A 26,431-nucleotide genomic window follows, 5' to 3' on the forward strand; every position below is an offset into this window, starting at 1 on the left:
ATGTCTGCAGTGTTTGAGAGATAGTGAGTTCATGTTATTCCATATGTGTCAAGGAAATGGGATTACAGCCCAACAAATACTAGATTCTTGTTTGCAATCTACATATTTCACCCTCTGAAGAATTTGATTTGTGAATATTTGGCACGAGCTGCAGCTAATGCTTGTTGAATGCCTTAGAAGTGTTGAGAACTGACTCCTCTAGTAAGTCTTGCCAAATTACCAGATATACTTAATTTTTCATTTTAGATCTTGCTGTTTTTACGTTTAAGTCATTGCAGATTGGGCGTCTTTGGCTCGGACATTTACTTACACTACCTACCTGACGTGATTGCTAAACCTGTGCATTAACTAGTCATTGAAAAAAAGTCAACACAGGTCATTTCAGTTTGACCCACAAAGCTGCTCATAGTCTTCCCAAGCAAAAGGTTTTATTGATCCACAATGATCAGAACAATAACATTCGGCAACATCACTGAACACAACAGCAATGTCTGATATATTTCTCTTTTTTTTTTTTTATCACTGTGCAAATGAACAACACTGAAAATAACAAAAAAAAGGGGGGGGGGGGGCTTGTAGTTAACAGACACAGTAATGGCACAGACATTTTCTCTATCCTCAACTGATGCAAGAAACGCGGTGGCTGACACTGTGGAGGAATGTTTTTGATCATTTTAAAGGCACTTTCTGCCTCATACACTTGCCGACACGCACGAACATAAAAACACGTGAAGTAAAAGTCAGCTGTAAAGCGGACGGTGCCTTGGCAGATTACAAAGTTCTTGTTCCAGCGTATTGGTGTTCCTCTTTAATGTGTACAACATAGAACGGCAAATAAATAAATCGGATTAAAAACAAAGCATAGATCAACAACATCAAATCATATGGCTAATATCCAGTCTATTCAAATATAATGTTAAGATTGGGTTTCCCACTACTGACGAATTCCAGGTTCACGTGTCTTGATCAATTAGTTTCGGCCTCCTGCTGTCTAGAAAGATCACTCCCTCCGCCTTCTCGCTTTCTAGCTACGATTATTAAAACGTTGACTGCAGGTCATTCGACACTGGCGTCGATGGGAACGCAAAATTACTCACCCATTGCTTGCTTGTCCTCGCTTTACCTCTCACAGTACCTTTCAAATGTGACTGAAAGATTGCTTTGGCAAGAAAAATAGAAAATTATTACTTTTGCTCGAAACAGAACATGAAAAGAGTGCCTGAAAACATGTCTCTTAGATGCACATCAGTGACTGAGCTATTTGTTGCACAGCTAGGGAGCTGCATTCATATTTATACATTCAACAGACCTAGGCAATCTTCAGCTGCTGTAAAGTGGGCTTTAGTTCGACTTCCTACCACACGGTTAAAAGCACACGGGCTCTATGATATGACATGTGTCCATAGTCAATTTAAATGGACACAATGCCACTAGTGTGTTTGCATATAAGTGCCAGGCAGCTGGCACAGGCAGCAGTGTGTATGGTTGATGAATGGAGGTTGCGGTATCCCTGTGGAATGCGGACTAGCGGACACCGGGGGGTTTCAGCGAGATCATCTCCAAATTTCTGGATTTATTCGTTAAATGTGGCTGCAAAGTTCTCATAGAGTTACGGTAACCACGCGATTAGAAACATGAAACGAAAGAAACTGTACAACTATCATGTTTGGTGCAGCTGTAGATCACAGGTAGGGGCCTATTATGGTTCTTCCGGTTGAATCAGATGGCTGTTTGGCAATCCACCACCACAACACACACACCTGTTAAGCAGTCCCAACATGCTCCACGTATTGGCATTAGGAATTTCATTTGACGTCACACAAATTGTGTGATTAGGACGGGCGATGCGTGAGTCACTGTTCTTTTCCATTGTCCTGCTTTTAGTGGTTGTAAATGATTAGAAGCTCACCGGTAGCCTTTTGTTTAGTTTTGAGAGCGCACCTGGTGAGCGACCACAGGACCGGTGGCCACGATGGGTCTGGAATATGGGTAAAAACTGGGAGAGCTGGACAGGCCCACTGATGTTCCCAGAAGATCGGGGGAACAAGTTGTGTCGCCAACCCGCGGCCTTCACATGTCGGAGACCTCGGGCTCCTTGGGCTCGGGATCCTTCAAGGCGTCGTTCATCACAGTAACCAAGTTGGCATTTGAACGAGAATCCATGGCAGAGTGCATTATGGGTAGCCATAGGTCATCCATGTTAGGCATCACAAATATTTTCTGTGGGGGGGACAAGCAGAGTTACAAATGAAGCAAGTTCATCAATAACATTCTGTGATTTAAAAAAAAAATGGTTGGACATAGTATTTTTTAACAAGAACTAACGAAGAACTAACACAAAGAGGCCTAAGTATGGTACTTGTTGAAAGACAGATCTATACACTCACTCACAACTGACAACAGTGTGACTACAGCACTATATTTTGCTCGAGGCATAGTAGAGGGGGTGTAGGGTGATACGTAATTATAACCCCAGAAGAGTCAGGCAGAGATAAATGTAGATGTGTGGTAGACCTGACGGGTACACTTTGTTGCAGTAGTTTGCAGGTGTGCTTCTGGGCAGTTATCTAACAGCGGGGGGATCATTGTTTTGCTTATACGAGGGGAGGGAAGGCCACAGGCACACTGCTTTGAAGTGCATGTAGGTAGAGAGCCATAAATGAACCCCAAGTCGTCTTTTACAACCTAAATTCTCACCCTGAACATCTGGGGTGGTTCTTTTTGTCGTTCTTGAGTAAACTTCAGTCATGCCAACCTGAACATTTCGTAAGCCGATAAACACCGTAGGATGTAACACTGGCTACTTCACTGGCTGTGTACGGTGTTTATGTATAAACATTAGGATTTACTCGCTCCTGTTTTTTTTTCAGTGCATACCTGGAACTCCTGATCAAGTTTCTTCTCAATCCACTCGGTTATGTGACCTAGCGTGACCTCCCTCTCACCGAGTTTAGGCCGGGCCTTCAGCTCCAGGTGAGGCGGACTCCGGAAACCGTACCTGTCGTCAGCCAAGAGGAAATAATTGGGCTGACAAATTTTAAACCAGAGCAGTGGCAATGTGGTAAGTTTTCAACGACTGCAGGAGACCTCCTTTAGGGGTCCACACCTGACACAACTGCACACCGTCTCAGACTGTTGACTATTGAGGTGAAAGTATTTCATATTTCAAGGATAAAAGCACAAAAACGGAACGTACATGCATATTTTCTTCTTACAATTAAAATTAATAATCGCACACCTTTGTGCCCTCATTTCTAGGATGGTAAGTATATTCAGTTCACTGGTGATTAAACATCTGCAGGCTCTTTCTTTCACTGCATGCATGTCTGGGTTTGCCCAGCAGAGGGTGCAGTGGTGCAGTGTAATATTCTCAAACCAGGATTACGTACAATTACTGACTACTTCCTGCAGTTTTTAATAAACCTACCATATTCTGTCCGTGGGGGGAGGCGGGATGTTGACAGCCAGTGTCCCGTGGAACTCTTGGACCTCTACGGTGAGTAGCAGGGGTGTGTTGGATACCTCCTCCATCTTCTTCTTAATGAACTCCGTCTCGGTGGCTTTCTGGAAGTACTTTGACTTGGCTATCTTGTCCACAAAGCGCATGATCTTGCTGGGTCTGTGGCCTCCCACGTAGCTACATGAGCAGAGGGTTCGGAAAGGAGGAGAAGGGGAGACGAGGAGTGAGTCAGGTTCATGATTTATTCACGAGAGCACCTCTTGCTACTCAGCACCCACGATGGAAGGGAGTGACTGCATGCTACATTAAATCAGGACGAGCTTTCGAACGCGTGGAGCTGAGTGGGTGGGTGGACAGAGAGGGTTCTGCTTCAGCACATGAGTATGAATCGGAATCTGGACATTTTCAGTTCAGATATGCGTTGATGTTGTCATAAAGGTATATTTGCTCACCCCTCGCCTCCAGGCAGAATAGGTTTGTCACTGAGCAGCTCTGGGGGATCCTCCTCATCTGATGAACCAGCACTGGACGATTCTTCGTCACTGTCTGCGAGACAGTATGTCCGTGGCCTGGACCTGTCACACAAACATAAACACACCCTCACTGTTGCAAAGTCAGGCCACGATAGCTTTCCACAGAACAGCTAGCAATCAATACTAATCCCCATCAAATGAATCCCCACTGAAATAAACCACAGGAAGTTAATCTTCACTGATTTCCCCAAGAAAAAGAACTAAACAAGTGTAAAACAAAAGTATTGTTTCAGTGACAGGCAGCTGTAGGCACACATTCCCAAACTCACCCATCATTTGACAAATCCATAGCGGGAAGCGTCCAGAGGAAGGATTAGTGTATAAAGAGAAGGGAGGAAGAGCCAACACAAGAAAGGGTAGGAATCGTGAAAAGCACACATGACAACTAATATGGCTCGAAATGCAGCGCTCCCCAATTAACATCCAGCTCAGAGCTGTTCCGTTAAGCCAAACAGCTAATCCTTCAAACATTTAATTTCCGTCCCGTCACCGAGAATGTATTATCAGACAATGACCAAAACAAACGTGCAGGAATAAGAACAAACTGTGGAAGATCGCTTTCAGAAATGTGTAAGCTGTAAAATAAAATCAAACACTATTTCACAAGCTTCGGAAAGAAATAACTAAACGGAACTGAAAGCCTCACCATTCTTTCCCATGCTCTCCGAGCCCCTCGCCTTCCTTCCCCAGGCGGGCCAGGTTCATCTTGGTCTCTAGGGTCATGAGGAAGGAGCCCGCATACGAGACTTCTAGATCAAACCACAGACCTGCAGATAATGACAGAAAAGAATGGAGACATGTCAAAAATCATGTCTCTGATTGCCGTCCGAATAAACAAGAATCTTTTGTCTGGTATTTAATCAGTGTGAGGTCCACTTTAGAGCTGTCAGGGAGAAGACCTGTCCATTAACAAACACTAAAAAGGTTCAGCTCTGGGGCATTGCCTCCATATTGGCTCAGTTCATCAGGCTAGATCAAGCTTACGCACAACACTTTTTTAGTAGACAGCTGGAGAATTATTCAGATTTTGATCCCTCCACTGTTTGCTCAATGAATACAGCAAAGCCAGTTCATGTTAAATGGTGTCTCACTGTCTAGGACAGGACAAATTTGGAGGACTCATCATGCACTGCAGTTTACGCAAATATCTAATCAGCCAATCACAAGATGATCAGCTGAAGTCCAAACTGAGAATCAGATCGGGGAAGGAATGTGCCATTGAATGTGGCATTGTTGGTGATGCCAACTGGCTGGTCTGAGTATTTACTGGGATTTCTAAGCACAACCATCACTAGTGTTTACAGAGAATGATTTGAAAAAGAGAAAAGGCATTCTACTCTGAACTCTGGCATTAACAAGGCATTTTTGCGCCAAAAATCCTGTGATAATGCCAGAGTTCAGAGTAGAATAACCCATCTGGTTTGAACTAACAGAAAGCCAACAGTTAGTCAAATAACCATTCGTTACAACCAACGTATGGCGAAGAGCATCCCTGAAGGCACCGCATGCCGAATCAAGAAGAAGATGGGCTATAGCAGCAGATGATCAAGCTGACCGAGTAAACTAAGAACAGGAAACTGAGACTACAGTTCGCAAAGGCTCACCAAAGTTGGACAACAGAAGATTGGAAAAATGTTGCCTGATTCTAATGAGTCTCGAACTAAGATGGTAACAGTGATTAGCAAAGATGATGGAGTTTAAAGTGTACAGAAATTACAAGCACTACAAGTATTCTTTTTCGCCTCTTGGCTCATCTTGGATTATTACCAAATCAAAAGTGATATATCAGTAATGTCAAGCTCAACTCTGAGGAGTTGTTGTTGGAACACAGTATAAATACTGCAAATGTCAGGAATCCGTGGGGGGATGAAGCAGAGAAAAAGAAAAAGAAAGTATGTCACTACTGAAGCATGTTAATCCTCTTTAGTTCATGCAGGTTTATAGTGCAATAAAAATTCTCAAAATTCAGATACAACAGTATAGACTTGGCCACTCATCTGCTCTTTATAACCATAGAAGTTTAGGAAAAAGCAAACCTACTTTTAAAATCATAAACACGGAATAAAAAGGCACCTTAAGCTTCTCTGATTTTCCCCCAAAATGATTAAGCCTCACATTTCTGTATTGTCTCAGTGTATCGAGCTAGTCCCTCTGCTGGGGCTCAAGGCAGGCAGGGTAAGTCTGTGTCTCGGTAATAGATGAGGGGGAACCGAGACTTGAAGTTTAATTACTGTGGCTTAATAGTGCAAGGCACCCAGCCTAGACTCCAGAGGAGAGGGAGAGTTGGGGGGTAAGGGCAATGTCTTCATCCAGCGAGAGCAGAAGCAAAGCAAGAAGAAGGCCATATGGTAGGAAGGGAGAAGAAGGAAATGAGAGTGGAAGACGGATGGCTGAAAATAATAAATCTCTGCTGTAGAACTGTGGAAAGATATAGCACACCTCGTGTTGTGTATCTTCCTACCTTGGTGGTCCACAGAGGGTTTGGAGGCACGGAGGATCTTAGGAAGGGAAAGGCCCATGTCTAGCTCTGTCAAAGTCAGCTCATTCATAACATATGGCAGCTGAAACACAAGAGACAGTTTAGAAGGACATACAAGGACATAAAACAGAACACATGGAATCTTGTCTTTGTTGATACATATGTGTGCAAACTAATTCCACTACCCACCCTGATTTTACTGAGCTTCATTTGGATCTTTTTGGAGACTACATTGGCCCAATACTTCTCCCCCAGGAAGTCCCAGAATATTCTTCCCAAGAAAGCGTTGACCCAGGCCTCGGGCTCTGCAGTCTCTTCTGAACTCCCTGGTATCTAAAGGACACACGTAGACCAAACTGGTTTGTTGACGGATAATTCTTGGAAACAGAGCATGAGGTCCCATGTGAATGGAAACATAACTATGAAGGTCTGGAAACACAGAGTTTTTCTTCATGACAGCACCACAGATTAAAGGTACCCTGTAGGTTTGTAAGAGATGCGAAGACAGAGAAACTTTCAATAAGGAATCCTTGGTTCCAAAGAACTCATTCTTCAGCAACATCAATGGCTCATGACGTCAAATTAGTGGAACAGCAATACAAAAACAATGAGAACCCATTCATTTGAACCCACTTGCCTGAGAGCTATTAGAAAGTCTGATTGATTTAGTTGATAATGTGGTGTAGCAACTTTGAACCAACAAGGCTCCAAAGGGACTCCAAAACAGATGCCCACTTTGCCTGGTTGGTTGTCCAGTTCTTCTCCGGCTTACATGCAGCCATCTGTCTCATACCTTTTTGGTTGTTTTTGGGCTGCTCTCAGGGCTGTGCCCGGGGCTGTCAGCGGCAGTTGGGCTCCTCGGCGGCGCCTGGGGGTTGACATATTTGGCCATGTAGACGTTATAGTCCAACAGCATCTTCTGCTTCATCCCCCCAGTAGAGCCACAGGGGAGAGCAACGGAGGTGTCTTTGTGGCGAGACTGCGACAACTCCTCCAGGCTCCCCCGGCTGCTGCTCCTGCTGTCCACCTCCGGGCCTCCGCCAGACTGGATGCTGCTACTGCGACTTTGGGAGGCCAAGAGGGCTACGAGCGGAAGGGGTAGGAGTAGGTCGTGAAGAGTAAGGTTAGTGGGGGGTGTTGTGATGGGACTATGCGTCAACAAAACAGTCAGATTTCATATTCATATTTGCATTCTCAAAATTTTGTTTAGCCATGGATTGGTAGCATCCATTTGTATTCCTACCACAGCATGCAGCTCTCTGAATTAGCATGCTTTACAGTGGATGACACAAACGCACCCTCTCTGTGCCTCATATTACAACTGAAATAGTCATGTAAATCCACAATACACCTTGATAATTGAGTCATCTACTCTGTAATCCTGTCTACACCGTACGGCCTTTATCACTGGACCTTTGTATATGTCTTTGTACAGGACCTTATCCTTACAAGCTTATATCCCACAGTGGAAACCAGTGCTATAATGTGCTGCTTCTCTGTGCATGTAATCCTGCTGACCCATTCACACTCATCTGTTCATTCAGTTGAAAGGATTGGCAGTCCCTAAGCTGGGGCTTATCCACAGATCTGCTGCACAGTTACATACTCCAAAGAAAAGCTATTCTGAAAGCGGGGAGTGGCGTATGTCTGTGCAAATGATACGTGTGAGGGAAAAGTAAGCAAGACGGATACCCTGGTAGTGTACACAGCTCAGTTTTAAGCTCACCACTCTTGCAGATGCCCGGCAGACTGCTACCTCTCCCCTCTGACTTCATTCGCGACGCCAGAAGAAATCTCCGGAACCACTCTTCCTTTTCCCGACCCGTCCTCCCAAACAGGTAGATTGTCAGATCCCCTCCTCCAGACGTTGGTCTTTTGGGTTCCTCCGTCGACACAGACCCTTCAGCTTTCTCGCCCTGGTCTGTTTTCTCCGCTTTCTCGCTCAGCCCTGTTAATTTGTCTTCCCCAGCTTCAGGCCTTTCCGCCTGAGTCTTGGACATGAAGTCCTCCTGCTTGGCCAGCTCAATGCAGATGGGGTACTTCTTGTTCCAGACTCTCTTTCTAGCCAAGCTCTGGGGCATCAGATAGATCTGTCAGGACATGGAGATTGAACTTTTTGAGACACCGGCAGAAATATAAATTTGTCTTTAACCAACAATGTAACACAGCTGTAATGGAGTATGACAATTTTTAAAATATATTTCATTCAAGCCTAAACTCTTGGTGTATTGTAACTAATCTCTAACACGGATATAAGCATTAGCAGATTGTAGCCCTTTGGCGGTATGAAGTAGATGGAGGAAGGGTGTTATCGGGAAAAGCAGACCTTGACCATGAGCAGAAAGTTGACTTTCCGGTTAGGGTGTAACCGAAACACATCCAGCTTCATTCTATGCAAATAACATTTATAACAGACTAAACAGCCACACTAATATTAGGGAAATGGCATTTTAGGAAACCAGAGAGAAGACTAAGATAGTTGCACAACAAGGACAACCATAATGAAACCTCTGCTCAATGATACACTGACATAAGAAATGTCTTACGATCCTGAGATATGCAAAAACCCTTGAGTCAGCTCACTAATTCACAAGACACACAGCTGTGTATACAGGGTCAGCGACCTGTGATATTCACTCCATGTTTACACACTATGGGACATGAGTAGCTTTGTCACTGAGCATGACCGATGGCAAACATGCACTCAGGCAAAGGCAAATTTGAGGGGACGTGTGCTCGATGTCACTATCGGTTAGGCTTATGATCATCCACACACATAGAGCGAGCACACACATTTCACACATTAATACCCCTCGTCTCTTTCTCACAGTCACAACAAAATCTTTCTTTTCATGACTGAAACGCTTCCGCAGCCACCACCGCACCTTGCTGTCGGTCAGATCATAGATCTTCTGGCTAATGTAAGTGACGTCAGGCTTAGGCTCGTTGTGTGTGGCACGGCGGGAAATGTTCCTGTTTGGCTTGGACAGGCGCAGGACGGAGCCCTCCAGACGGACGTAAACAGAGTGAGTCAGGGTGGCGTGGTACATCTCCGGGTCGTAGCTGTGGATCTCATTCATCCAGCCCTGAGAGAGAGAGAGTGGGGTGGAGAGGCAGTTTTCAGTGACAATCAAAATTTGCTGTCACAGCATGTATACACACATCAGACTCCCAGTCAAACAACATCCAGGGTTACAAGTCGACCCAAATGAGCCATGTATGTATGTTAACAGACAAGTGAAAGAGTTTTTGCTGCGTTAGGTATTTGAATTTAGTTCAGAACATGACAAGACAAAATATACAGTGCCATTCATAAATATGTTAGTTGAAATTTTGTACTGTTACATACTTTTGGAGGGTATTATGAGAACTGCTGACCTGGAGACTTAATAGTGTCGTTTAAACAATATGTTTATTCATTATTTATTTGTATGATTCTGTTTACTACTACACATACACACTGTATATGGGATATGGTATAGGATGCTACAATCTGTCCTTTAGAGTGGAAGCCACCCACATACCAGGCCATGGACCAGTACTAGACCACAAAGCATTTCCTACTGGACTATGAAGAGATAATATGATTTGGCTAAACCCCATGAATAATATAGACTTACAACATTATCAGCTATTTGTGTGGGTTGGTCTGTCTGTGTGATACCTTCCCTCGCCACAAGGGGGAGCTAACGGGCCAAATTTTTTTTTTTTAGCCACAACAGAAAAAGTTACAGCCTTCGCCACAGTGGAGTGGATAGTGAAATATGTTTAATTGTGTGACACCTACTTCCCTTGAGGACTCAATTTGTCACTTAAGTTAGGTGTACAGGTTGTGGACACTCCCGGCCTTCAGGTCTTATTACAAATTGGCCAAGATTTAAAATGAATGTAATCCGTCACACTGTCCTCCTTTCTGCATTTTTGATTTCATAAATCACCTACCATTAATTTAAAAACACATACGATAATCACTTGTGTCTATGGTTCAAATGCGTTCTACAACCGCACAGCTCCTCATTTGGAGCAGCTGTGGCCTCTAGCGATAAAGGTCTCCTGTGAAACGGCTCAGTCAGGCACAAACATACATGTACACATGGTTGCGTAACTCCTTCAAACTGCTAGACATTTCTAGCACCGAGCGAGGCAGCGAATGTTGTGGCCCTCTCATTTAAAGGTTCTGGTTGACAGCAAAATTGTACAGTTGTCACAAGAACGGTGAGATAATGTGATCACAGTGCTGCAGCCATATATTGTGCTGATGCTATTAATATGTAATACAAACTTGACTCTTGGTTTCAAAGTAAAAACTGGTTTGCTCTGTAATGCCATTAAAAGCTAAGGCTTTCCTGTAAACTGTCAAACAAATACACAAACGATAAAGCTGCAGACCTTGGTTGCCCTAAAACCACTAAAGCAATAATAATACCTAAAAACCGCTCAGAGAACAAGATCCAAAAGTCTCACCTTGAAAATTCCTGGTTCTTTGATATCCAACTGGGCCACGTTCCAGTGGTCTGTCATTCGCCTCCCAATTCTGGTCCTTAATGAGCCTCGGGGGGAGGACAGCCAAAGTACCAACAAGGCCAACAGGAACCCAGCTACTATTCCATGCACCACCGCGCATACACTTGGTGGCACTGGAAGGAGTAAGTACCAATACACCAACTGTGTAAAGAAGATGAGGCCCGTCACGGGAACCGTGTCCACCTCCTCCTCTGCTTTCTCTTCTTCTGTATCAAGTTCACTACACAATCCAGTGCTGCCAGTATGGGGCTGCCGAGACCCAGAATGATCCCCATCTGGCGTCTCGGTATCAGTACATAACTCAAAGTCTTCACTGTACAGTTCGCAGAAGTCCTCGTCTTCCTGTCGAGCAACCAGGGCTGACATTGAACAGCGTCCCAGAGTGAGAGAGGGGGACTTGTGGAGAAAAGAGGATGAAGCTTGGGTAAGGGCTGGAGATGAAAAGAAAAAAGAGTCAGGAGCCTTTCCTGTAGGGGTTTCCTCCTCCTCTTCCCCTTCTGCCCCTTCTTCCTCCTTGATACTGTAGTTGTTGTTACCTTCCGCATGTCCATTTACAGCTGTCACCCCGCTAAGTTCCGATGCACTGGAGGACAGTGATTTGGCACGTTGAGCGGCAATTCCTGCAGCTCCCACACCAGACTCATCCCCCATGATCTTACTGAAAAGCTGCAAGGGATCCGACATCACCTCTGACAGCCGCCGCTTGGTATCTTCTATCCTGGCCTCCACCTCTTGGACTCTGAAGAAGGACCTACCATCTGGGGACATGATGGGGGAGGACGGGGCTGTCTTGGAGTCTCCTCCTGCTTGAGTGACAATGACAGGGCTAGAGGATAAACGGGGCTGGGAGAACTGTTTGAAGAGCTGCATATTGCGAGGTGGAGGCCGATGGGACGTTTGGATTTGCTGCTGCTGCTGATTATAGTGATGAATAAGCCCTTCCTGATGCTCGGCCTTAGCAGTGTCCGTGGATAGGGACTTAACAAACGATTTCATTAAGTGTCTGTGGCGCTGGTGCGGTGGTGCGACAGTGGAAAGTGCAGGAGTGGTTTCTCGAGACTCAACATCATTGGACAAAGATCTGACCAGGCTGAGAAAAGGCTTGGAGGACGACAGTGCTGCAGATTTGCACGGCGAAGAGGTGCTGGAACTTGTGGATAAAGGATTGCCTGATGGGTGGTCGGAGGGCCAGGAAGAGCTAGCAGGAGGCGTGGAGCTCAGGTGGGATTGAGTGGAGCTGGGAGTAATGGTCATGGCTGGAGAGGGCATGTGTGGCTGAGCGTCTGAGGGCTCCGCAAACAGGTTGGTGGATAAAACAGGGAGAACGGCAGCTCCGGAGGCCTCCACATCAGCGGTTTCAAACAGCAGTTCCTCTTTCGCCTCCAAGCCAGTAGTGACACCCAGTTCATCAGCCCCTGAAGCAAGACCTGGAAGTCCCCCTGCCTCTTCAGGAACAGATGCAGCTGCAGCAGATCCAACGTGTACCCCGTAGAGCTCCTCTTCCTCGTCGTCTTCCTCCTTCCCCAGAGCAGAGAAGTGTATGGTTATGGTGTCACGAGACAGGGAGCGCTGCACCTGCAGCTTGGGTCCCGGGGCGTGACGGGGTGGAGGAGTGCCACCTCCCTTAGTGTTGCAGCCCTGAGTGTTCATCATCACCCTGCACAGGGCTCACAGCCTGGGAGAGACAGATTGAGACAATACAGGGTTAATAACAACACTGAAACATTAGTACAACGTGTCAATGCAAGAGACATTGCCACCACATTGCCAGTGTAGATGTGATTGAACCACTTCAGAGATACATGGGACAGAGGGGAATAGCCTTGTAGCTCTCCATTCATTGTAATCTTAGTGGACTGGACAGGTATGTCCACGTTCCTCAATCCATTAGCCCTCATTATGCAAGGTTGTAGCTAGCAGACTGAGTTGCTCTCAGGCCAGGCCTTTCTCTCTCTCTCTCTCTCTCGCCTCCCAGCTACTTAATCACTCACCCGACTATGGTAACATGATTAATGGGTTACTTCAGAACACACAAGGCTCGAGGTGAAGGCCCATCCACATCTCAGCTATATTTAACTCCACCCTCCAAAAGGGGTGGAAAAGAGCAAACTAAATGAAGAGAGATGGTGAAGATAAAATAGGATGAAACAAAGGGACGGCCACTCTACCTAACTAGTCAAAATTCATTGTGACCTGCAGTAATTGGTCATTTTGGGATCAGCACAGCAAGCTGAAAACACGCCGCTGACATGTCATCACTTATCACCAGTTGAAAATACTGTTCACACCTGACATTTTAAAGGCAGCTCCACATGAGATCCAAGTGAGATACGATTACTGTTTCGTGCCCTGTATGCAAACACGACAGGAAGACTTAGGGAAATTACATAACGAGCTGTAAAGTTTCGCTCACTCACTGAGAGCACACACATGCTCTAGCTCACACATGCTCTAGCTTAACTTATGATCACCACTCACATATCAGTTGTTTTGGAGAACCGCACAAAGCTCATGTTATACCTTGAATTCTGGAAGCTTCCATATGAACAGTAGTCTCACTGATGCACTGTTTGCAGCAGCGTAAGAAAAACCTCTGGTAGTAAAGGTAAATAAAGACAGCGTAGCTCCACCTGGCTACTTTGCACACACCAACATCTTCGCAACGATAATTAACCTCATGCCTCGTGTTTTCTGTTATTTTTTAAATGACTGAATTACATCCGACACACTCATATTCAGTCATTTCATTTGTTAATTTGGCTTAGATTCCATTTATTAGTGTCGTTTGTTAACAGCTACAGCGACAAAATGTTTTAAAAGCCTCACATTAGTAAGGACCAGACATCGCCTACGTTTTTTTTTTTTTTTTTTTGTCCTTTTTAGGGGGGAATTTATAATGGCGCTTGGGTTTCATTTTACGAATATGATGCAAAATTTCACCTACACATGAGCATGGCAGCTGAAAAGGTGATCCGTAATGTGACCCCGGCTGCTTTGTGTGTGTTCACGCCAACAAAGATATTTGGACAAATGCTTCCTCAGCCACCTCCCACTGTGGCCTGAGATTGGATAGGACAAATGTGTCCTCAATGTGTCCTGGGACATTTGTGATTGGATTACTCAAATAAATATATAAACCTGACCACTCTAGACTGGTAGCTCATCAGGAACTCAGACTCTGTAACAGCGCAGCTTTAAGCTGATGTGACAGAAAAGCAAATATTCTTGTTCTTCTTCTTTTTTTTGATTTACATTTACAGCCCAAATGTTAGTCCGATAGCGCTCAACCGTCAGGTGCACAACTGATGCCACATTTTGTCTTCTACGAGTGTCATGTATTACATTAATTCTGTGCTTTATGGGATTGAGCAATATGGGGAATATAATTACACAACAAAGTAGCTGTTCGGCTCCAGGGATCGTGGGAAAAAGATGACTATTGTTTAGTCTAGACGCAGCGAAAAACACAGCCATTCATCAGGCAGTGATTCTGCTGAACAAGGCGTCGCGTTGTTGTTGAGTTATTGTGCCTGTTTGTTCGTCCACGTTGCATGAAGTGCATCCTCCCTTGTTAGCAGCATTAGCAAACACGTAAATTACAGCAAGACACACACAGACAAACATGCACACAGGCTCTATGGCTTTCAGACTTTCAGCTAGTTCATAAAAATGGCCTGTAATGGAAGAACAGCGGACGGGGGGAAAACTTTTGTGATTGTCTGCATTTCAGAGAAAGCTTCCGTGCCCTCTGGGGGCTCTCTGGTTGGCGCTGCATCTTCAGAGATTGCATTTGCTGGGATGGAATAACAGAACATTTGACTTCCTCAGCCATCCATCCATCCATTCACTGTGCTACAATGGGTTTTGTGGCTTTACTGTATGTGTGTTGTGTCTGGTGCCTCAGCCATGGCTGTGCTGGCGGCACAGCAGATCGAATAAGAACAAGGAAATATACAGGGGGAAAAAAGGAGCAACAAAAAGAAAAAGAGCCACGGGGGTTTATGTAGAGGCAGCAGACGACCTTTCAGAAACAACATCTTTAGAAGTGGAATTCACTTTACGGCGGCTGAATTGGTAAGGCTGGAGAGACAAAACAGGACGGATGGCACAGACAAGTGAGAGCGAAGGACCGGAGAGCAGAGTGAGGGAGAAGGAGCCATGGAAACGCAAGTCGTGGTTGTTGTTTCCTTCAAAGCCTGAAGGACGAATTAAAAGACTGGCTCCAGAGTCGGGTTTTGGAGGAGGGCAGCCAAATGGCAAATGAGACGCAGCTTCAGACGCCGAATCAATGCAAAGCCATTTGAGTAATCCGAATCTCATCAGATCTATTGTTAAGGGAATAAATACAACATTTATTCTCTTTTGTGTCAAGTGTGTCGCCTCGGCTGGCGCATTATTGGGCTCATCTCTGACTTTGGTGCGACCCGTTATTCACTGACACGCCCGCAGTTTGAGTTCACCTCCTTTCAACAAATGCACTGCCGTCGTTTGGAGGAGAGGAGAGGACAGGAGAAGGGAGGAGAGTCATCCAATTAATAAAAGCAAGCGGGGCCACTCTAATCAGCTAAAGCAAGCACCCTTGATGACGAGACAGAATGTCAGAGCGGTTAAAAGCAGCAAGGTGAAAGAATGATATAGGGGTGAACAGACGGCATATTAGCAAATTAAAGAAAAGAAGGACCAAGAGGAAATTATAATTTATTGTTTTAAAAGATGTACAGTGACATACTACAAAAAAATGTGTTTTGTTTTCTTATCTATAATCTACAATGGCCCACCCCCAACATCCTGCTTCAGATCATAATAGACTCCATTAAAACTATTAATTGGGCACAAAGGAGGCAAACCATTTGAGAATGAGTGGTGAAGAGGAGAGGTACTGAAGGAGAGACTGAAATTTATGGTCAACAGCTTATCGCATGTCTCTTCTCTGAGCTAAATCCCCCGCTGTGTAGAAGAATAACTGTTGCTAGTTTTGACTAGCTAGCTAAGTCTACAGGCTTTCAACATCTTTCTGAGGGAATGGACGTCTGCTGTTGCTTCTCTGCTAAAATATGCTCCATAATGAAATCCAAATGGCGTGTTACCATACTCAGATTCTGATTACTAGTTACGTTGGTGGCAAAATACAGTAGCTGTGCGATGTAGGGATTGTACATGCTAGCAGTTGGAAACTGTCTGCTAAGTCTGGTGAGTGCCTTTGCATTTTATAACAATTGTAGTTTATTACGTTGCTGAATACTGTATAAACTGTAACCACTGGTTCTCTTCAATTAATCAATAAAGCTGCAGGATTACCTTTAAACAACGGGAGCCAAAGATCAAACTTACCAGAGTGGAGGGTGAAAGAAATGAAAAAAACGGATGGACGCACAAGGTTAAAAGGAGTCACATCCACATTTCACTTTCAGTTAACACAAAATGGCCACAATATCCTGTATTTGTGGAAGCTGTCGATCACTACAATGACTCATCATGGCTTTTAAAACGAGCCAGCGCTCGTGCTGCTTGTACCAACCACACTGTCAAAGTAATACAATGATGTGTTTTGTACATTTGTTGGATCCGTCCTTGCTGTGTTTGTTCCACGGTGAAAATACAAACATTCATTTCTATATTTAATGTCAGTGTCGCTGCTGTTCCTTGGTTGAAGCCCAAACTACTGAATGCGCCTCTTAAAACGTCAGTCTGCCGATATGACTGGATGCGTCGCCAGGTGTTGAGGACAACATGAACTCTGCTGCCGCTTGTAAAGGAAACGCACCTTGTTTAATCAAACACAGACGTGAAGCAAGTAAAAGAAATGTAGGCAACTACCCTGACAGACTGTGTGACAAAAATGGGGTGGGAGGAAAACAGAGAGAAAGTCAAGAAAGAAACGACTCAGCAAGGCACTAGAAGTGGATGGGTGAGGATTGGGAGAGAAATCGGGTGAGACGGAGAAATCAGATCAACACGGGATGCACACAGAGAGAGAGAGAGAGAGAAAGGCTGATGGAGCAGCTGATTGTCCCTAACAACCAAGGCGCGCACGCACACGCGCAGTTTTCCCAATAACAAGTGCACACACACAAATGCATACACGCCAGAAACAAGCTCCATGGGCACATTGTGTAAGCAGTTGCCTAGATGAGTAGGGCGCAAACACAAACATAGACAGAGGGAGAATAGACTGAGGGATTGAGGTAATGAGCACACCATACCAAACAGGGAACAGCAGCAGAGAGCAGGTAAACACAATGCATGGCTTGTTTTAAGCTCTGCTGCACCAGTAAGTCACCAGCACCTCATGACACAAAAATATCTAATTAGTCAGTCACATGGCAGTAACTCAGCGCATTCAGGCACATAGAGACGTGGTCAACAAGATGTGTTTATGTTCAAACTATGAATCAGAGCTCTGAAGAAAAGTGATTTAAGTGACTTTGAGACATGATGTCAGTATTTCAGTATTTCAGAAACTGCCAATACACTGGGATTTTAAACCATCCCTAGGTTTTAACAGAGAATGGTCTGAAAAAGAGAAATATCTCATGAGCAGCAGTCAGGAGACAATGCCTTGTTGATGCCAGAGGTCAGAGGAGAGTGGTCAGACTGGCTCGGGGTGAATAAGCACTAGTTACAACCGGACTATGAAGAGGAGCATCTCTGAACACACAAGATGTCAAGCCTTGAAGAAGGTAGGCTACGGCAGCAGAAGATCACACAGAAGATAAGAAAACGTTACCTGGTTCATTAAGTCTCGATTTCGATGGTAGGGGAAGAATTTGACATGAACTAAATGAAGACAACAGCCATCCTGTATTGTATCAGTGGTTCAGGCTGGTACTAGTGGTGTATTTTCCCAGAACACTCTGGGCCCCTAAGTACCTGAGTATAGTTGCTGACCCATGTCCACCCATTTATGAACACAGTGTATCCTTTTGATGGCTACTTCCAGCAGGATAACAAGCCATGTCTCAAAGCTGAACTCATCTCAAACTGGCTTCTTGAACATGACAATAAGATCACTGAACTCCAAAGGCCTCCACAATCACCAGATCTCAATCCAGTAGAGCACCTTTAGTATGTGTTGGAACGGGAGATTTGCATCATGGATGCACAGCCAACAAATCTGCAGCGACTGCATGATGCTGTCAGAGCAAACTGACTGACCAAACTCTGTAAGGAACGTTGCCAGCACCTTGTTGAATCCATGCCATGAAGAATTAAGACAGCTCTCAAGACAAAGTGGGGCCCAAATAGGAACTAGCAAGGTGTACTTAATGAGGTGGCCAGTCAGCAATCTATACAGTTATTTCTAAGATTTTTGCATGAAACAAGAAGGAGCGACTCAGATGGTTAAGAAACTAAACAAGTTGTTTTAACTGATTTCTCCACAAACACAAGACAACAACGCAGAGAAAAGGAACTTGAGAGTGAACTGCTAAACATAGATGATGGGATGACAGGCTCGTCGTCGCCGGATCATCTCTGCGAGCTGACACAAAAGCCAAACTATACCCTCTTTCACTTTCTACGGCAGTCAAGAAGACCCGACTCTGACAGTGAGGAAGCAGCAAAGGCGGCGGCTCCTAAAATAGCTCAGAGGGGCTGTCAATGTGCTGTTCCCCTGACACAGGACTGGCCACTTACAGCGTTCGCTGGAGGACAGGTAGATGCCGGGATAAAAGAGGATGCGCGTGGGGAAGGTTGTGAGCATGTTTCCACAGACAAGCCAGTCAACACTGCTGTTTGAACAACACTGCCAGATGACATAGCTTTTCCACATTAAGCCAACATTGATTAAACTATTTTCATTGCGTCATTGAATCAATAAAAACTAAAATCCATATCTCAGACTCCAGAGTGCTTTATTTATTTTCCCCAGCTAACCCTGCACAACCTAAAGCTGTATTCAGCTGCACCAACGTAAGAAGCATGATGTTTATTCCAGATTTAGTTAAAGGAGAACTCCGGCGCAAAATGAACCTGGGGTTAATAACACATGTGTACCGAGTTCGACCGGTCTCTGGTATTTGTTTTCATGCATTTGTTTTGTTAGTCAAATGTGACCAGTTTTCTTGCAAACCGCTAAGTAGAGTATAACACTAGCCTTCGGGGCACACTAACACATAAAAAGAAATCGCTATTTCTATACCACTAACAAGGCTCACAATATCACCACACTTACACGGTAGCATAACTAGGGTCTCTACATGTAAACCGAAGCATTGAGAACTTTGCAAGTATACAGGCAGTTTATTAAAAAAGGAACACAGTACCGTTCATGTCTGGCTCGCATATCCAGGCGGGCGCCATCTTGGGGAAACTGAACTCTCTTCCTTCAGTGCTTCTCTATGCTCTAAGTGCTTTCTTCCGGCAACAGACAGTTCAGTTTCCCCAAGATGGCGCCCGCCTGGATATGCGAGCCAGACGCCAACGGTACTGTGTTCCTTTTTTAATAAACTGCCTGTATACTTGCAAAGTTCTCAATGCTTCGGTTTACATGTAGAGACCCTAGTTATGCTACTGTGTAAGTGTGGTGATATTATGAGCCTTGTTGGTGGTATAGAAATAGCGATTTCTTTTTATGTGTAAGTGTGCCCCGAAGGCTAGCGTTATACGCTAATTAGCGGTTTGCAAGAAAACTGGTCACATTTGACTAACAAAACAAATGCATGAAAACAAATACCAGAGAACGGTCGAACTCGGTACACATGTGTTATTAACCCCAGGTTCATTTTGCGCCGGAGTTCTCCTTTAAGAATCTACACCTTTGTAATGTTAAATAGTTATTTTCATATATGCGTACCGTACTTTTTGGCCACATAAGCCCCAAATGAACTCATAAACTCACATCCTGTATGAGCACACAAAACCCTGCACACTCCTGCTGCAGGATCTGAAGACACAGGCTGGTGGTGTGATGAGCTCCAGCAGAGCACAGACGAAACACAGAGGAACGTTCTGATGGCGAGTATCGCCGCTCTGAGTCACGCGGCACCTCGCTTGAAAGAAAAGGAGGCCAGAGAACAAAACAACGGTAAAACAAAGGCCAGGGAGATGAAGAGTGCTCACACAACTGCACTGGATCAAACCAGTTTTCTTCACCTCTCTCTTTCTCTCTCTCTGCATCTCTCTCTGACCCAGAATCCACCATCAACACATCAAACATCTCCATGCAGATGATCGCATGGTTGTCATGCCAACGGAAAAAGCTTTCATCTTCTTGCGCACTCAACCCTGCGTCCGATTTTTTGACAGGCCAGCTTCTCCTCAATCTATAATCGTGGTCTCTCGGGAGTGTGTTGTGTTGTGTGTGTAGGATGCGTGGATACTAAGCAAAAGCACAAGAAAAACCAATGGCAAACCCAAACTTCACGAGGTAAAAACCTCCACGAGATGCAAGAGTCAATTGAATAAATAAATACGCTCCAATTATGGTTTCCTCCTGAGACTTCAGCTCTTTACCCAACTCCAATCGTCTCTGAACGCTGAGATAAAAGGTGTACCCTTTTTTTCCATTTCATATTTGCTCAAGTAGTGTCGTGCAGTTTAAGGCTTCCCTTCAGTAAATAACAGACTTGCAGTAGATATCGATGTCTGGTGCTGCCTGATCCGGTTTGACATTATGGAGATCAAAGTGTGGATGATACACAAAATCCTAACTGAGCACTCGCAAACAGCCACCCGTCCAAATATATTAAGCAATTCCTAATCTGTGTGAAAGCTGCTTGACGGCCTGCAAACAGCTGGAGGGTTGGGTATTAGTCATAATCCATCCAATTACAAGATGAATGGAGTGATGGAGGGAGTGAGACATGGGGAGCAGAGACGGAGAAAGTAAGTTTACACACATATTTGATATGATACCGTATCCTGTAAGAACACCAATAAGTGGTCCATATTACAGTTCACATATTAAACAGAAGCGCACAGAGCAGGACACACTGGGCCTGGTTATAAGGTCTACAGTGCATACAATTTCTGATTAGTAATTGAAATTAGGGCGATAACTAACTAATTACAGAAGAAAAAAAGGAAGATATCTTAAAAATATGTGAAGTTGGTAAAAGCCCTCAGGGCATTACCAAGAAAGCCTTGAAAGTATATTCACATTTCTGTGTGTACACCACATTATTTCACATAAGTTCATATTTCCTAAATATTTCACTGCTGCACTATGCATGTCATCATTCACTGCAAGGTCATCATTGTCGGTTTCCCAGATCCATTTCTTCTTCCCCTTTGTTGGCAGTGACGTGGCACACAATAGATGCTTCACAGTGGAGACTGATTGGCATATTAGTTACATGAAATAAAGGGTGCATTTTTTAAGAGTGGTTCTGCAAGTGAAAACATGTCATTTTTGCTAAATCTAACTTTCTGTGTGTGTGTGATCACATACTCATTAGTGTCAGCGGTAAATGCGAGAGGCGGTGATAATCTCCTGATTTGTCAGGAGGAGCAAAGCTCCTTTTTGTAAGTAGGACACCCACAAAACAGCTATCAGATAGTCATATTTTAAGTGATTGAAGAAAAAGGCTTTGCATGTAGGATATCACAGAGGTCCACCTGTAATTTTGTAGTTGTAATACGTTGTATAAGACACTAATACAGTGTTAGTACTGCATTAGCTTAATGGAACCTAACTGGATGGTTGTAATAGCACCCATGAATACCAACATACACTCACAGACCACCTAAAGGGTTGGGCCTACTTTTATCTTCAGATGTGCCTTAATTCTTTGTGGCATGGATTCAAAAAGGTGTTGGAAATATTCCTCACAGAGTTTGGTCCATATTGCCATGATAGCATCAGACAGTTGCAGCTAGTTTGTCAGCTGCAAAACCATAATGCGAATCTCCTGTTCTACCACATCCTAAAGGTACTGTACTGTGCTGTACTGAGATCTTGTGACTGTGGAGGCCATTTGAGTTCAGTGAACTCATTGTCATGTTCAAGAAACCAGCTTTAGATGATTTTAGCTTTGGGACATCGCACATTATCCCACTGCAAGTAACCATCAGTTGATGGCTACGCTGTGGTCATTGAGGGATAGACATGGTCAGTAATGTTGCTCTGACATTTAAATGATACTAAGAAGCCCAAAGTGTTTGAACAACAACAGAGGTCTATAGATTATGTCTGGATTTGGATGTATAGTACATGTTGTCAATCCAAAATATGGAATATCACCACAACAATTCTCAGCTAAACTCACAAGTGTTGGTAAGGGTGCTCCTACCTTAAAATGCACTTCATTTACCCTGTACGTACAGTATAAATGGCTTGTATGCTAAGTGCAGTGTGCGCATACCAAGTGTGTATTCTGTGTGTTGGTCAAATCTCTAATCAACAAAGACTTCCTTCTTTCTCTGTAACACTGACTTCCTGTTTGTCGAGATAGCCGCAACAAGAGGAAAGCACCACCCATTACTCTCTTTCTCTTTCTTTAGCGCAAGCAGAAACAGATGTGTCTTCTGCAGACTGACTTATTTTTCCAGCTGCAGTACATCACTGATAGGATGGCTCAGCTGTGGCGTGGGGTATGTGCTTCGTCAGTGTGTGCTTTCATTAAATCCGTACCCTGGCGAATAGCGGCCGAGTCAGTGTGTATATATACACACAATACCACATATACAGCCACGGCAGCAGCAAACCCTGAAGGCTGTGACACTTGTGGAAGCTTTTCTCTCCGACAAGCGCCAAAGGATTCTCCACCACGAGTGCTGCGCATGAACGCATTTCTCCACCTCAAAATGGCATCCGTTGGTTTGCATGTCAGTTAACTTGCAAACCAACTGATAAAAAGTCAAATTTTACGCAGCGCTTATCAGTTCTTCAACGGAACTCAAACCACAGATACACTGGTGTAAATCCACAGAATACGTTGGACATCACTTGCCACGAGTACTTTGACATAATTTGAAACATGGCAGAACAAATTTGTTCCTACTCTGCTACAGTACAAAATAAGTTTCAGCATGGCAGGAACATAGGAAGTTGCACGTCTGACAACTGATCTGGAACGTATCAGATGGTGTTGTGGTTCAGTCACACAGGGGAAGCTGCTGCTACAGAGCTAAGAACACGCTATTGTCCAAAATATCACTGACATTTGAGACTGAGATTTCCCCAAAACATAAAAACATCCTCTGAAAAAATATATATAACGGTGTATGTGTCTACATGCTCTTGGATAATACCTACAGTCCAGTCAGAGACGTTAAACAACAACAACAACTTTTTTGAGACCAACACTTTTGATAACTGCTTCGTTTAGGATTGCACTGTCCATTATTCTATCTGCTTTCAACCTGGTCTACTGACCACCAACCAGAGCGCTCCCAACCATTGTCAAGTTCCGACTTCCTGTGTTACTGTTGCTAGGTTAGACAAACAGAGGCAAAGTGCGAGTCCATTCCCTCTGAACAACGCTGAAAAACTTGTAGACTTAGCTAGCACTGAAATCCATAATTGTGAAAGCTGTAGAGTTGACAAGTGTGGGTACAGCAACAAGTACATTTTCCAATGTTCGCACATGTTAGCAGCATTGCTAATGGTTGCTAGTGTTAGCTGTTCCACCTCCAAGTTACCTCATTACAGGTTTTCAACAGGAACAGGAACAAAAGAAATTGGGACTTTACAACATGCAGACAGCCTCTGGTTGACCAAGCGTCAGTTGAGAACAAAACCCCTGCATGTTAACAAAACAGAAAAATGAAAGTGAAAGAGCTATAAGATTTTTGCATAATATGGCAGGGTGTATACAAATAATTTTGAAGCTGAGAGCTTACAACTGGCCAAAACACACACAATCATCTGACCGCTTTTCACACCGGTCATGTCGTCATTCATTCTTGTCTCTTTACTTCACACCGATGCTACCCTTATTTATACTGCGCTTGCAGAATGACACACACACACACACACTTGATGCGTATTTACACATCAACACTGCTGTGCCCTTGACAGTGCGCATCCGCGAGGTTTTACACATGATGTGCACTGACCCCGGGGTTCAAACCATGAATAGGGAACATCGGGGCCGAATGCTGACTCAAGAGACGGCTAGCCAGACAACCCCCAAGCTGCATTTCTTTTAACCTTAAAAGTTCACAGCCCGTAGTGCACAACATACAGCAGATGCACTTTCCAAACAACAGCCTCTCAAGCTTCACACACACAGTCTTACTTTAGTCGCATTTGGGGACTTTACATGGACATAACATTAATTTCCTAGATACTTACCCTAACCATCATAAACAATTTCTCAAACCTGATCCTAGCATAACTGTAACGTTAAACAGCGACACACAAATCAGTGGTTTTGCAGTGGAGGACCCCACTTTTGTCTGTGGTCCTGAGTCCAGTATGGGTCCCCAAAAGGGACTTAAGGCACACACACACACACAACGGTATTTTAGTATATTATTCTTTAGACAAGGGCCTTGTGACAGAGAGTGTGTCATCAAGTCCCCTTATAAACACAAACAATAGCTTATTCAGATGAACCAGCTGCTACTGTTTGGTTCAACCCTCAAAGCAATGTGTGTAATTAAGCTTAAAAAAAGAGAGTATTCCCTTTAGAACTAATATAAACCACCGTCCTGTGTGCACATGAATGCAGTACGTGTACAAACACAACTCTTCACATCTGGGGAGAGCATTTGTGAGTATGAGAATGAGGTTTGGCAACGAGAGAAGTCCAGATAAAGGCGATACAATTAAGGAGAGGGAAAAATGAGGCAAGGGGGGAGCGGTTCAAGGCCATGCCATGGACCTCCTCCAGTGCTGCCACCTCCCACAGATATATAAAAACATGCATTCACAAGGTCAAAGCAGGGGCAGGAGTAGGGGGAGGATGCATGGGAGGGGGTCTTACCTTGAGATTTTAGAGGCATTCAATCCCCTCTTGGAACACAGTCTGCACCGACACACACAGCACAGCCATGGATCATTGTGCTAACATGCCTGCGAAGACAGAGAAAGAGACGATCTTTTTAATTTAACACACAAGAAGAGACAGATAGAGAGCTTAAATGCACCCTGACATAGATTACTCATTGGTCAACCTTTGGTTTTATTTTGCCGGGAGGGTTGAAATGTTCTAATGCTGCAACAATTGGGCGGTTCAAGGGATTAGCTGCTTATCTAATCAGTTTCATATTCACACTCCTTAAGGGACCAGTTAGCATGACAACACTGGGCAGGGGCTCCCTTCAAATGATCTCAGAAGGTATTCATCCGAAGAGTGAAAATGGTTGACGAAGTAACACAGATTGATCAGGTCAGACCAGTTCACAGCAGGCCACATGGAGCCATAGATGCTCCACTGAGGTGTCAGTCGCCTGCCTAGACAGAGCCACTTCCTGGAAAAGGAACCAACCCACAACACCATAACATATAGCTGAGATATTCAACATGATCCAGAGCTAATATTTGTAATGTAGGGTATGTGTATGTGCCTTATTATGCTACCACAGTATACTGGGCTACACTGTAACATCCTATCATATGTACTCACAGTGGATGCTCTAAAGAGAAAGAAACATTGCTGCTTTTTTTTGTCTTACATTTCTAATAATGTGATCTAAAGTATTTAAAGGTGCGGCATTTACAGCACCATCCGCCCCTTTGTCCTCTTCACATTTCGGCTCCAGCTTCGCCTGTTATGTCTCACTGTGATGCAACCACGGAACGAACAGCTGATCACTGAAAGCAAACAGACAAAAAGGCAACAACAAAAAAAAACCAAAAAAACAGACAAACGCACCTTTAATTTCCCCATATCTTCATCCGCAGGCCGCCAGATCGCCCTGCGTCCGTCCAGGGAGGGGAGCGCTTTCAATCTGCGTAACGCGAACAGATTCCCTGCGCGGAAAGCGTTTCTCTGCGGCTTGCGGAAGGACGGATCGCGGCGGGCGGGCGGGCTGCCGAGGGCTGCTGGCCTGAATACCAAGCCGGAGGAGTCCGAGGAGACAGACGGAGCCGCTGCGATCGAGCCTCTCCAAACCCCGGCGCCGCTTTACGCCACAACTGCACAAGCCCTGGGCGTGTTAGTCAGCGTTGAGGTTGAATGGGACATCCTTCGCGCCACACCCCCTTCCTCGCCATTTAATTCACATTTACACCCGACACAGCCTCCGATCGTCTGCACGCTTGGCGATTCATAGTTTATTGTGTTGCAGCAGGAGAGTGTGAATTGCGTCACGGCGTTGCAGCATGTCTCCAAAACGCGGATTCCCATCCGCAGACATTATTGAACCCGTCTCCCTTTAATACAGGATTAGGTTGAGAAGCTGAACAGCTGGCATAATATCTCAGAAATATGAATAAATAAATACTCTCCCCGAGCTTATCATCAGACACCATATTTTTGCTAAAACTGTCAAACAGCAGAGACAGCCTACCCCTGGACCAGGACCATCAGGTGTCCAGCATTTGTG

General features: G+C 44.6%; 1 protein-coding gene across 2 annotated transcripts; it reads right to left on the reverse strand.

The window, feature by feature from the left end:
• Positions 1-336: 336 nt before the first annotated feature.
• On the reverse strand, positions 337-26,082 carry tex2 (testis expressed 2). 2 transcript variants are annotated; one of them, XM_084570276.1, is made up of 13 exons: positions 25,759-26,082; positions 24,868-24,956; positions 10,937-12,671; positions 9,358-9,558; positions 8,199-8,562; positions 7,266-7,555; positions 6,662-6,805; positions 6,455-6,554; positions 4,640-4,760; positions 3,913-4,035; positions 3,428-3,637; positions 2,878-2,998; positions 337-2,220 (listed from the first exon to the last, which is right to left on the reverse strand). In XM_084570276.1, the coding sequence occupies exons 3-13, from the start codon at positions 12,647-12,649 to the stop codon at positions 2,071-2,073; spliced, it is 3,537 nt and encodes a 1,178-aa protein (XP_084426402.1). In that variant the 5' UTR covers positions 12,650-12,671; positions 24,868-24,956; positions 25,759-26,082; the 3' UTR covers positions 337-2,070. The 2 variants fall into 2 exon arrangements, with proteins under 2 accessions (XP_084426402.1, XP_084426403.1); XM_084570277.1 differs by lacking the exon at positions 25,759-26,082 and having other exon boundaries at positions 24,868-25,439.
• Positions 26,083-26,431: the final 349 nt, after the last annotated feature.

Source organism: Chelon labrosus, assembly GCF_963514085.1.
Source record: "Chelon labrosus genome assembly, chromosome: 21".
Taxonomy (NCBI): Eukaryota; Metazoa; Chordata; class Actinopteri; order Mugiliformes; family Mugilidae; genus Chelon; species Chelon labrosus.

Coding starts and splice junctions, on each gene's coding strand:
- tex2 (XM_084570276.1), bottom strand. CDS start 12,649: ATGATGAACACTCAGGGCTGCAACACTAAGGGAGGTGGCACTCCTCCA. Junction 6,555..6,661: donor TGAAGCTCAGTAAAATCAGG/GTGGGTAGTGGA, acceptor CTTGTGTTTCAG/CTGCCATATGTTATGAATGA. Junction 2,221..2,877: donor AACTTGATCAGGAGTTCCAG/GTATGCACTGAA, acceptor TCCCCCCCACAG/AAAATATTTGTGATGCCTAA.